At 37.4% G+C, this 13,799-nt stretch overlaps 1 protein-coding gene across 1 annotated transcript; it reads left to right on the forward strand.

The window, feature by feature from the left end:
• Positions 1-519: 519 nt before the first annotated feature.
• LOC112164743 (cytochrome P450 CYP72A219) lies at positions 520-4,363 on the forward strand. The gene is made up of 5 exons (XM_024301035.2): positions 520-933; positions 2,156-2,373; positions 2,651-2,898; positions 2,975-3,365; positions 3,821-4,363. Exons 1-5 carry the CDS (start codon positions 645-647, stop codon positions 4,244-4,246), a joined length of 1,572 nt encoding a protein of 523 aa, XP_024156803.1. The 5' UTR covers positions 520-644; the 3' UTR covers positions 4,247-4,363.
• The last annotated feature ends 9,436 nt before the right edge of the window (positions 4,364-13,799 follow it).

The raw sequence follows: 13,799 nt of genomic DNA on the forward strand, positions 1-13,799 counted from the left end.
ACTATTTTTTTCTTTTTCAATGACGTATAGTAATTTCATAATTCAAACTATTTATTAAAATTATCATGGTGAAAATTAAATCAACGAAAACCGAAATCAATAATAGAAGTGGTCAAGAAATTCCTGGACTTGCCGTGTAATCTTCATGGCTTGTACAACTTTTAGACAAACATACTTTTTTTCCCCATAAAGATCAATTATTGAAATGGTCAAAGTTCTTTTATTTCTTGTAACTTGGGTTACCAATTGACACACGTAATTACAATGTATTCTGACAAGGGTCCCGGTTTTATGTGCCCTTTTATTTCTTTTGCTTTTCTTTTTCTTCAGTTGGTAATTTTAAACCCTAGCTTTTAAGGAAAAGAAAACAATTATATTTTCATTTATGAGAAATTTCTAGGTGTCGATTTTTAATAAATTTCCAACTTCTTTTATTTATGAGACTTTGAAGTTACAGGCAAAATTCGACGCATCTGGACGGGAGACGAATTTCACACATTATTTAAGGCATTTTGCTCCTCCCCCTTTTTCAACCAAAGTTGGTTCTTCAAACTCAGTACTGTACAACTCGTAACCTCTCTCTCTCTCTCTTTTGTTTCAAAGCTTAGCTCGAGCTCTAAAGATACAGTCTACAGACATCAAATATGGAAGTAACAGTGGCTACTAGAGTAGCCCTGAGCCTTGTCTTTGTTAGCATAATAGTAAGATGGGTATGGAGTCTTCTGGATTGGGTGTGGCTTAAGCCGAAGAAGCTCGAAAGATGTTTGAGGCAGCAAGGCTTTAAAGGCAATTCTTACAGGCTTTTGTATGGGGACATGAAGGAGAACGCTATCATGCTCAAACAAGCAAAATCCAAACCCATGAACCTCTCAACCTCCCATGACATAGCACCCCGAGTCACTCCTCTTCTGGATAAAACTGTGAAAACTTACGGTATGCACATGCTTAATATAATTGACAGCTATAAGTACGTTCGCTATATTTGTGATTAAACAGAGTTAGCAACTTGGCATGAAGCATTGTAAACTCACAGCTTTACATATAGTTTGCGAGTAATTAATTTGTGCATATATATGTTTAGATCTTTTACGAGAGTTATGTTTATATATATAGAGGCCTTCTCAGGTAAGGATATCTTTACCTAACCTTATGGAACTGATTTCCAGTTTTTTACCATTTTTCGATCATATATTCATATCTTAACCATTCAATTTTTAGGTCCTAACGTATAGATCACTTCTGCAAAATTTCAGCCAAATTGATGATCGTTAAAGCATCCAAAACTGCAACTTACACGTATGAACCGAATCTGTCGAACATGAACCTTTGGTGTATATTATTGTAAATCGCAGTTTTGAATGCCTTAACGATCATCAATTTGGCTGAAATTTTGTAGAGATGATCTATACATTAGGACCTAAAAACTGAACGGTTAAGATGTGAATATGTGATTGAAAAGTAGCCAAAAATTGGAAATCCGTACCTAAGATTAGGTAAGGATGTCCTTAGCAGTCCATGTATATATAGGATTTTTCTTAGGTAAGGATATCCTTATCTAAGCTTATGAAACGGATTTCCAGTTTTTTGCCACTTTTTTTTATCACATATTCAAATCTTAATCGTTTAGTTTTTAGGTCCTAATGTATAGATCACTTCTGTAAATTTTCAACCAAATTGATAATCGTTAAGGCATTCAAAACTGCAATTTACACAACCGAACCTAATCTGTCAAACCAGAACTGTTCGTGTTCATTGTTGTAAATTGTAGTTTTAAATGCCTTAACGATCATCAATTTGGCTGAAATTTTGCAGAGATGATTTATACATTAAGACCTAAAGACTGAACGGTTAAGATGTGAATATTTGATCGAAAAGTTGTCAAAAAATGGAAATCCGTACCTAAACTTAGGTAAGGATGTCTTTAGCCAATAAGGATATATATATGATCGATGGATAGCTTGACATAAATGAATGGAAACTTTAACTGAACCGACAGAAGAGATTTTATATACACATACTTGATATTATGAGATGAGTTGTAAACTTAATTGTTTTACTCTTGAACCAGAAAATTAAAAAGGAAAAAAAAATATCTTATAGTTGTACTTGTGCCTACTTAAGGCCGTATAAGGGTGATAACTTACAACTTTTTCAGGTAAGAACTCTTTTGTGTGGATTGGGCCCGTGCCAAGGGTGAACATTATGAATCCAGAAGATTTGAAAGATATCTTCGCAAAACATACTGATTTTCAAAAGCCAGCATTAAACCCACTTACGAAGTTGCTAGCAACAGGCCTTGCAAACTATGAAGGGGAGAAGTGGGCTAAACACAGACGGATTATCAATCCAACGTTCCATTCTGAGAAGCTAAAGGTATTACGTATATATAATTGTACTGTATACTAATTATCAGTAATATTCATTAAATTTACTTCTTCTCTTTTTCCTTGTTGAAATCATTTACAAATATATACTTTAATATATAGTCCATATGTTTCAATTTATCTCTTCAGAAATCATTTACAATTGTAACAAAATCTTACTAGGAATCGTGAAAAAAGTGATAAGGAATGCATAAAGACTTTTTGTCAGGAAGTTACGACTCTCTACTTATTCAATTAATATTGATTAATTGTGGTTTTTGCAACAGCGTATGTTGCCAGCATTTTACCAAAGTTGTAATGACATGATTAAGGAATGGGAGACAGCGGTGTCCAACCAGAGTTCATCATCTGCATTTGATGTTTGGCCTTCTCTCCAAAATTTAACAGCTGATGTGATTTCTAGGACGGCATTTGGAAGTAGTTATCATGAAGGAAGAAAAATATTTGAACTCCTAAAAGAGCAAGCAATATATGCAATAAAAACCTTACAAAGTGTTTACATTCCAGGATGGAGGTAAAAGTTAGACTTCCTTTAGATACATCAAAATTCCTTAAGGTCGCTTTCTCATTAAAGCTGTTTTATTCTGTAGGTTTGTACCAACTAAGATGAACAAGAGGATGAAACAAATTGACGAAGAAATAAGAGGTTTACTCAAGGGTATTATAAATAAAAGAGAGCAAGCCATTATGGCAGGTGAAGCAACCAAAGATGACTTATTAGGTGCACTTATGGAATCGAACCTGAAGGACATTCAGGATCATGGGAAGAACAACAAAAATGTTGGGATGAGTATCGAAGATGTAATTGAAGAATGTAAGCTTTTTTACTTTGCTGGGCAAGAGACCACTTCAGTGTTATTGGTTTGGACAATGGTACTACTTTGTCAAAATCAAAATTGGCAAGATCAAGCAAGAGAAGAGGTTTTGCAAGTCTTTGGAATGAACAAGCCAGACTTCGATGGTCTAACTCACCTAAAAGTTGTAAGTATATATAATATATTACTTTTACTCTAAACCAATTTTACCATCACTTAGGGCTTATCATTTTACATTTTATAACAAATGACTTTGGAGTAGTGAAGAACTAAGGATTAGAATAAGGTTGAGTGAAGTTGCTAAGTTCAATTGTGTCAGCTCTGTGGGCTAGTTCTTTCTTTTGCTAAGCCTCCTTCTATCCAAAAGAGAACCATATAAAAAAAAGTAAAGAATCAGTTTAGGTCAAGACATGGACATGCGAATAAGAAATACAAAACCGAGTTAACCTTTGCATTGTGTCTTTCAGTAATTCATGAGCTTTATCGCTTCTGAAAAATTTCTACTGCTTCAATGATTGTTCTTGATTACTTTAGTTTCTTAATGAATATATTGTTGATGAACTTCAAATGGGTAAAGTATTCTGTGATATGAGTTAACCTCACCTGTGTATGATGCCTCAGGTAACCATGATTTTACTTGAAGTTTTACGATTATACCCAGCAGTAGTTGTGCTATCTCGAACCACTCATAAGAAAATACAACTTGGAAAATTCACACTACCAGCTGGAGTCGAAATCGGGTTACCAACATTGCTAATTCATCATGACAAGGAAATGTGGGGTGATGATGCAAAAGAGTTCAAGCCCGAGAGGTTTTCAGAAGGAGTTTCCAAGGCAACAAAGAGCCAGCTCTCATTCTTCCCTTTCGGAGGAGGTCCTCGGATTTGCATTGGACAAAATTTTGCTATGACGGAAGCAAAACTGGCCTTGGCATTGATCTTGCAACACTTCACATTTGAGCTTTCTCCATCTTATGTTCATGCTCCTTCTAACATCATAACCCTTCAACCACAGTATGGTGCTTCTATCATGTTACATAAACGTTGAGGAAAGTACTGTAATCAAAATGGTATCAAACAACGCATCTTACTTTCAAAGTATGTACTTAACGTTTGTAGTACGATATTTCTCAAAAAGTTTGTTACTTTGCTCAATTTTATTAAAGTTTTGTTGATTTGCAGTAAATAATGCCAACTAGTTAGTCGATAGGCATAGTCATTCTCATAGTCATCGAGATCTTTACTTTTTAGGGGAAATGATCATTTACCTAATTTCAACAATAAAATTGCCCACTTACTCCATTAACAGTTTTTTAACCTCATTTACCCAAAACACTCTAAGGGATTATTTTCCTACTACCCAATTAATTTTTTTAAATTCTTTTTATTTATTTTTGGGACTTTTTTGCCCTCTCCTTCTTTCTCACTTAGAGAGAAAAGTCATCATCCACCTTGCTATGCTCCGGTGACCAGTGGCCAGCCGCGGACTCCGGCGACCGGTGACCAGTGACCGGAATCCGGCTACAGGACTGGTGACCGGATTCCGGCGTCTGAATTTATTGTCCCCTAATAATACCCAGTAACCATATTATTGCCCCCCAGTAATCATAATTTTGCCTCCCATAATCATATTATTGCCCTCCAGTGAATTGCATAAACTTCCAAAACCAAAATGAATACACTACAGGCACAATTGATCAATTTATATGCATATTATTGCCCCCAGTACTCATATTATTGCCTCCCAATAATCTTATTATTGCCCAGCAATAGACAAGTATACTCAATAAAACTTTTTTTTTTTTTTTTTCATTCTTCTTTCTTCTTTCCTTATAAGCCTTTTACCAAATTTACCAAAAAAATAAAATAATAGTTGCCACAATGGATAGAAAGAGAGCCATGAAAATAATACTTGTATAGTTGTTATGACCACTATGACTACTCCTCTGACCGCCACATCATCATTCTCCTTCCTCTTCATCATCGTCTCCATCAACATCTCCGTCTCCATGTCTCTCTCTCTTCCATTTTCAAACCCCACCAGAATCCCCCAACCCTAGAGCCCAACACGACCCTAGATCCTCGTCCCCAAAACTATGTCGTCCAATTTGTCGAGTACAAGAAGTGGGAGGATCTGAAATCGAGTGTGTCGGCGGAGGGATCAGATTGGATCGATAGGAAAAATCTAGCCAAGGATTACCCAACGGATTTCGGACTGGTCCGGATTGACCGTGCCTGGAGGTGGCAAGACTACTTGGAGGAGCCTTTTCTGAGAGGAAAGAGAGAGAGAGAGAGTCTGGCAGTCGGCCAGAGGTAGAGAGAGAGAGAGAGAGAGAGAGAGAGAGAGAGAGAGAGAGTCTAAGAGATGAGTTTCAATTTAATTAATAGGGGCAAAACTGTCAGCAGATGTTAAAGTGGGTAAATAGGGTTAAAAAACTCTTAGTGGAGTAAGTGGACAATTTTTAAGCTGAAATTGGATAAGTGGTCACGGCCCCTACTTTTTATGGATCCCAACGTCAGATCCCACCAGAGTTTGGGCATAGGACCGAGGAGTGCATTAATCCATATCATTAGGGGAATTATGGCGATTGTACTAGATGTCCGGTGCTCTTTTGGGCTTTAATTTGGTTCAGCTCAACATCAACTTGTGAGGAGAAAATCTTAGGGTTTTTGTCCATTTACCCTAATTTTATGAATTTTTTTCCCACTTACCCTATTAAATTTATTTAATTAACAAATTACATATAAGTTATTGACAAAAGATGACTTAACAAATACATCCTCTAAAGTTTGAATTAAACATATGGGCCTCGTTTGTTTCATCGGATATACAAGTTGGATAGGAAAATTTAAATCTAATCTCGGAACTAATCATGTTTGAAAGCCGAGATAATTTGCAGCCTGATTTTTCAAAGAAAGCTGCCAATTCTGCATCTCTAGCATCAACCATGATAAACTGAACTCGGTTTCCAATTCTCTTCTTCTTCTTCTTCTTTTTCTTCTTCTCTTGTAGCCCTCCACCGATTTATCCAGTCTCCGATGTATTCCACCGCCGTTATGCAACTTATTCCGATCATCGGAATCATTGAATTTGTGCAGCTGATGAGTTTGGATTCACCACTCAATGTGAATGGTTGCTCTAGATCCAATTCTGTCAAAGCTTCATATTGATCTATCTAATGGGTCGTGCCCACTGGATAGATCTTCAAGTTCTCGGACTTGAAGAGGAATGGAGATGGCCGACGATGAACGAAAACGATGGTTAGGCACCGGTGAGCTGTGGAGGCCAAGTGCGATGGCGGGCATTTTCTCTAAGAACACAGAGAGAGAGAGAGAGAGAGAGAGAGAGAGAGAGAGAGAGAGAGAGAGACAGAGAGAGAGACAGAGAGAGAGAGAGACAGAGAGAGAGAGAGATACAGAGACAGAGAGAGAGAGACAGAGACAGAGACAGAGACAGAAAGAGAGACAGAGAGATTGTATGGGTCTGGGTTGTTGACGGACGATGAGAGAGCAGTGGCGACTAGGACTGCTGGTGGTGATGTCTGTGGCCGATCTCTATCTAATTTTAATTTTTTAAAATTTTATCACTATCCAGTTTGTTATCCAATCTTGCATCAAACAATTGATAAGATTAAGATTAGTTATCTTAACCTATTGAAATCCAATCATATTCAGATATGTTAACCAATCCAATCTTGTCATATGTACCAAACGCGGCCATAAGGACAAATAGGACAATGTGCTCTCCACTTGCCACATGTTATGAGTTAATTTACTTTTTTACTTTTAACTACTTCTTTTGACTTCTAATCCCTTTATAATGATCAAATCTTATAAATAAGGACAATCTGCTCTCCACTTGCCACATGTCATAAGTTAATTTACTTTTTTACCCTTAACTACTTCTTTTGACTTCTAATCCTCTTATGTTACTTTTTTTTTTCTAAGAATAATTCTTTATGTTACTTTTTTTTTTTTAAGAATAATCCTTTTATGTTACTTTTTTTTTATTGTAAAGTAGAATTTCATTAACTTGGTTGGATATTACTTTTTTTTTTTTTTTTTTTTTCTGAGAATAATCTGTTTATGCTACTCTTTTTTTCTTCCTTGAGAATAATCCATTTATGTTACTTCACAAAACCTCACTCTCCTACTACTCTTATCTCATCGTCTAATCCTGCTACTACACTCGTCTAATTATGCTACTGCACTGATACTCGTCTAGTTTTGCTACTCATGTTATGCTACTGCACTCGTCATCTTCTAAATCTTGCTACTGCACTCGTCCAATCCTGCTATTGCACTCATACTCGTCCAGTTTTGCTATTATACTTGAACTCGTGTTCTGCTACTGCACTTGTCATCGTCTAATCCTGCTATTACACTCGCTGCACTCATACTCATCTAATTCTGCTACTGCACTTGTACTCTTGTTTTTCTACTGCACTCATCATCACCTAATCTTGCTACTGCACTTGTCCAATCCCGCTACTGCACTCGCTAACTCATACTCGTCCAGTTCTTTTACGGCACTTGTACTTATGTTCTACTACTACACTCGTCGTCGTGTAATCCTGCTACTACACTCTTCATCATCTAATCCTGCTATTGCACTCATACTTGTCTAGTTCTGCTATTGCACTCAAACTGACCTTGATTTAAGAGTTCGCTAATAAAGGACGCGACAAGACGAGTTTGTGGGAATTTTCGGGGAATTTTTCTAATACCCAAACTAATTTTTTTTAAATTTTACCAGTTTTGGTATTAAAGAAATTATTTCAGAAAATAAAAAAAAATTGTGGCCCAATCTGGTCCATGCATTATCTCCATCGCTTGATATCAACTATTGAGATCAAGAATATAATGGCTGGAATAAGACCGAGCACACCAGATTTTACCAGAAGCTTCAACCTTCTTCGACCCCGATCGACGGCCAGAATCAAGATCCGACCGGAATTCTTCGCTCCGACCACCTCCGGCCTAGAAACCTGTCGCGTTCGGTTCTTCACACCGTCATCGTCACGCCTGTAGATGCGCTTCGTCTGATTGTGCACCATGGACAGAGAATCGAACACCAGAAAGAGTATAGCTGCTCCGACGGGTTTTGCATTTTCCAGAGCTTCGAGTTGGACGTGAAATCTGACGTGAGATCGACCACTGGCACCGGAGCTGTGGCAGTTTCCGGAGTTGGACAAGGCAACATTGAACAAGAATTGGAGATCTCTTCCTCAAAGCCTTTCAAGAACGAGTATGTTGCCGGAATGCGATCAGAATCGTCGAGGAAGTCCAATAGGTTTTCTCTAAGTCGCTTAACTTCGACCGAGTCTCCTAGTCGAACTCGTAGCTCCCAACTTGCTTCTTGATATTCATGTCTTCCATTAAAAATCAAAGAAAATCTTATGAGAGATGAGAGAAGTTTTGGTCTGATAATGGCATTGCAGTAATTTTAACGAAAAATTGTATTAATTCATAATTACGCATGAAATTTCAGAGGTTAAGTTTACTCCATTCTCTTTGGGTTTGGGCTTTGTATCCTTAATTGTATAAATCTAATACAAGATGGGGTTTTTGTTTTTGTAAATTTGGTCTGTTACTTGTATGTAATTTTCTATTATTTAATTCTCCCTTACCCGTGAAGACTCTAATAAAGTATTCCCTAATACCCAATTATGTTTTTTTTTTTTTGAGACTATTTTACTCTCACTCCTTTGTTACATAAAGAAAGAGAGAGAGAGAGTATGGACGAGAGAGAAACTATAAGAGACTTTGCCAGAGTTCGGTCACCGGTCGCCGGATATTTGGTCACCGGTCGCCACCACCAAACTTCTCTAAAAACCTCGCCGAATGTCCTCAAAGGTCGTCGAAGATTTCATAGGTTGCCAGAAAGGTTTATTACCCCTCAATAGACTTTTATTGCCCCCCAATAGAACTTTCAATCGCGGGAATGATTGGGTCAGGGTTCGCCGGCACAGTGATGACATTGACGGACACTGATTTTACCTTCGCCGGCACAATAAATTCTCCTACCGGTTGCTCTGGATCGAGATCATGGTCAGCTCTTCGAGGAAGCTGAGATCCTCGACGTCCTTGCAGCGAGAGAGAGATGACGTACTGTGTCGCCATGAAGGTAGGGGAGAGAGGGAGGGAGGGAGGGAGAGAGAGAGAGAGAGAGAGAGAGTGTGTGTGTGTGTGTGGCAGTGTGTAATTTTATAATGCTTTTGTGCCTAAAAATGACATTTTACTTTAAATTGGATTAGTGAGAATAAAAAATAGAAAATTACATAGTAACACATGACCAAAGATGTAAATACAAAAAACCCACCTTCAAATAGATTTATACAAATAAGGACAGGAGCCCAGGCCCAAAAGCCAAATGATGCAAGCCTGACTCCCAAATTTAATACAAAATGACCAAAATGCTCGAGTTTCATCACAATTTGCAGACATTGCCATTGACTCCTATTTACGGGCCTTTTCTTCTTCCTCTATAACTCAGGATCAGCCAGATCCCAAGAAGAAGACTTTGACCTAGACCCAGAAGCACCCTTCTCCTTCTTCAAATCCCTGTTGTTGTAAAATCATAATTTCCCTCCTTGGCGCTTTTGGACCACTCACATTAGGTTCCTCCGGGAGCTTCGTGCTTATCGAATTAGGATAATGACCATTTACACAATTTTAGCCTAAAATTGCCCACTTACTCCACTAAGAGTTTTTTACTCCCATTTACTCAATCTAACATCTATTAATAGTATTGCCCTCATTTTAATTAATAAATTACACTCATCTCTCTCTCTCCCCTCCTCTCTTCGATCTATTCTCTCCCTCCTCCCCCCTCATTGATTTCTCTCTCCCTTTCTCTCAACTCGTCTCAGACTCTCTCTCTTCCCTCCCGACAGAGTCGACTCAGTGACCACCGTCAGCCACGAAGATGCAAAGTTCACCAACCTCCGTCAGCCTCGAATATGCAGGATGAGGAATGGACGATGATTGACGCATGAGGTGGTCGGGGATGGAGATTTCGGCTTCCCCGCACCAGATCCATAAAGGCATATTGATCAAGAAGCAGCACGCCTCGAAACGGCGGCGCGTTACCACAAGCACGGGCTTCCAGGACCCGTAGCTGTTCTAGGGTTGGATTTTATCGGGAACTTTACGGCTGAGCTGTAGAGGTGGGTTGGTGATCAATATAGAAAATCATCCCCCTATTGCGTCAGTCGGGCTTCGTCATCATCCCACTTCTCTTCTTCTTCTTCATCTTCTTTTTTTTTTTTTTTGTTCTCCCTCCCCCCGATTTCAATATGGGATTTTGCTAGTAGTGATTTTTTTTATGATTTGGTTGGGCAATAATAATATTATTGGGGGGAGAAAAAACGATTATTGGGGGATAATAATAAGATTATTTGGGGAGGGGGCAAAAAAACAATTATTGGAAGGCAATAATAAGATTATTGGGGGCCAATAAAAAGATTATTGTTGGGTAATAATAAGATTATTGAGGGGCAATAAAGTTGGACGCCTGATTCCGTTCACAGGTCCGATCACCAGAGTCCGGCGGCCGATCACCGGAATCCCAGGACAGCCTACGGGAGTCCGGCAAAGTCTCTCTCTAAGTGACAAAGGTAGAGAGGGCAAAATTGTCCTAAAAATAAACAAAAAAGCATAAAAAAATAACTTAAATTGGGTATTAGGGCAAAATATATATATATATATAATATTGTGTAAGTGGGCAATCTCTTAGAGTGTTTGGGTAAGTAGGGTTAATTAACCCAAAAATTGTATAAATGGTCATTATCCCTATCGAATTTAGAGGCCAACATCGACGGTGCATTGCGGTCTTTGAAGAAGAGCTTCTTTAGTGGTGGCCTTAGAGACAAAGAAGAAAAAGCCTATTTTTGGCGGGAAGAATATCCGTCGTAGGCGTCGGCGAAGAGGAGGTCTCAGTTGAAAATCGGATATATTGGCCGGATCTGGCCGTCCTGGAACAAGTCATCAACAGAAATCAGCGATCCGTCAGGGAGGGAGAGAGGGAGTGCTCTGGCTCTGATTCTCCACTGCCTTATCTTGATTTCATTTTATTTTATTTTGGATTTATTTGCTTGTTAGGTTTTGATTGATTTGAAGTTTTGTTAGCATTGCTAAATTTGTAGAGGTCTTGATGGTTGTTGGGTTCTCTGATGTTGATGATTAGGTAGGTGATTTTAGTAGTTAGTGATTTGGCTTTGTGCTTGTTTGAGATTTTCAATTCGTGATTTCGTAGCCGTAATTTGTCCTAGTATTAGTAACTATGGTGGATTTATTTCCGTTGCGAAAATCATAGCTGGATATTACATAAGATCTATGACTAGCTTTTGTTTGGTGAACCGAGTTTTTATGTATCATTGTGCGTGTCTGCACCCAATATCCCATTGCTACTTCATTTGGCAAACTAAAAACTATTATTAAGCTCTTGGATACCACATGCAGAACTGTTATTAAGAAAAAGAAAATGTAGCAGAACATGAGTACAAGTGCAGTAGCAGAACTGGATGAGTATGAGTGAAGTAGCAGGATTAAGCGATGAGGAGTGCAGTAGCAGAACACGAGTACAAGTGCAGTAACAGAACTGGACGAGTATGAGTGCAGCGAGTGCAGTAGTAGGATTGGACTAATGCAGTAGCAGGATTAGGCAATGACGAGTGCAGTAGCAGAACTGGACGAGTATGAGTGCAGCGAGTGCAGTAGTAGGATTGGACAAGTACAGTAGCAGGATTGGACGAGTGTAGTAGCAGGATTAGACGATGATGAGTGCAGTAGCAAAACAAGAGTAGCAGAACTAGACGAGTATGAGTGCAGCGAGTGCAGTAGCAAGATTGGACGAGTGCAATAGCAGGATTAAGCGGTCACAAGTGCAATAGCAGAACACGAGTACAAGTGCAGTAGCAAAACTGGACGAGTATGAGTGCAGTGATTGCAGTAGCAAGATTGGAGTAGTGCAGTAGCAGGATTATGCAATGAGATGAGAGTAGTAGGAGAGTGAGGTTTTGTGAAGTAACAAAAGAATTATTCTCAAGAAAAAAAAAAAAAAAAAGAGTAACATAAACGGATTGATCTGAGAAGAAAAAAAAAAGTAACATAAAGGGATTATTCTTAGAAGAAGAAAAAAAGTAACATAAACGGATTGTTCTCGGGAAGAAAAAAAAAGTAACATAAAGGAATTATTCAGAGAAAAAAAAAAGTAACATAAACGGATTGTTCTCGGGAAGAAAAAAAAAGTAACATAAAGGAATTATTCAGAGAAAAAAAAAGTAACATAAAGGGATTAAAAGTCAAAAAAAGTAGTTAAAGATAAAAAAAATAAATTAAATCATGACATACGACAAGTGGAGAGCAGATTGTCCTTATTTGTAAGATTTAATCATTGTAAAGAGATTATAAGTCAAAAAAAGTAGTTAAGGGTAAAAAAGTAAATTAACTCATGACATATGACAAGTGGAGGGCACATTGTTTTTATTTGTAAGATTTAATCCTTATATGTTTAATTCAATCTTTAATAGATGTATTTCTTAAGTCATCTTTTGTCAATAACTTAAATGTAATTTGTTAAATAATAATCTGTTGTTGAGCTAAGTGAGTTAATTTTGGTCAATTTTTGTGCATTGGGTCAAGGACCCAAAATCTTAACTATTAAGTGACCGCTTTTGCACCAAGTAAATATATGTTCATGACTAAGCGGTGTTTGAGGCTAACGGTGATTTATGCTGACGTACTTCTGTAAAAGAGGTTAACAGTCCCTCCTCAAACTACTCTACATACATCAAAAGATGTCACGTGCTTTTTTAACTGTAGATTTTTTTTTTCTCAAGAAAAAAAAAATCCTAGACCACAGTTCTTACCAAAAATTGTGAATTATAGCACACATTTTTTTCTTGTCAAAATATCATGTTTTTATTTTCTCACCATAATATTTTTATGTATAAATCATTATTTTTTAAGAATTCTATAACTAAAAGAACTCAAAATCCCAACCCAATTTTTTTATTTATGATTTTTCAATGTCAAACAATCGAGAAAATCATAAAAATAAATTTGGTCGAGATCTTTGCGGTCCGTCACTTGGAAAATCTCTTAAAATCATGTTTCACCTATGGCACATGAAAATTTTAACAAAAAGGGTTGTATGTTTTAGATTTGTCATGACATGCTTTGGGTGCCACTATGGCATGTCGTAAGTGCCAAACCATGTTAAAACCTTTAAACTTTGTTGTGTCAAGATCTAACCATTGATAAAACATGATTTTTACGGGATGCTCTAAATAAATAAACTTAAAATATAAATTTTTTTTTCCTTAAATTTTCTATTTTAGATAATAGTTATAAAAAAAAAAAAAAAAAAAGAGGTTGGATATATACTTTTGAGACTTTGAACACCTAAAAGAGCAAATGGTATATACATGCAACGAATACCCTGCAAAGTATTTACATTCCAGTATAGGTGCATGACTAGGGCTGTCACTCGGTAAGTTCGAATCGGTTATAGGTATTACCAACTTCAAAACCAAAGCTTTTGGTTTCAAAATTGAGCTACCAATTACCAACCAAAATTTTCGGTTTTTAATCATATG

The sequence above is a fragment of the Rosa chinensis genome, chromosome 5, assembly GCF_002994745.2.
Source record: "Rosa chinensis cultivar Old Blush chromosome 5, RchiOBHm-V2, whole genome shotgun sequence".
In the NCBI taxonomy this organism is placed as follows: domain Eukaryota; kingdom Viridiplantae; phylum Streptophyta; class Magnoliopsida; order Rosales; family Rosaceae; genus Rosa; species Rosa chinensis.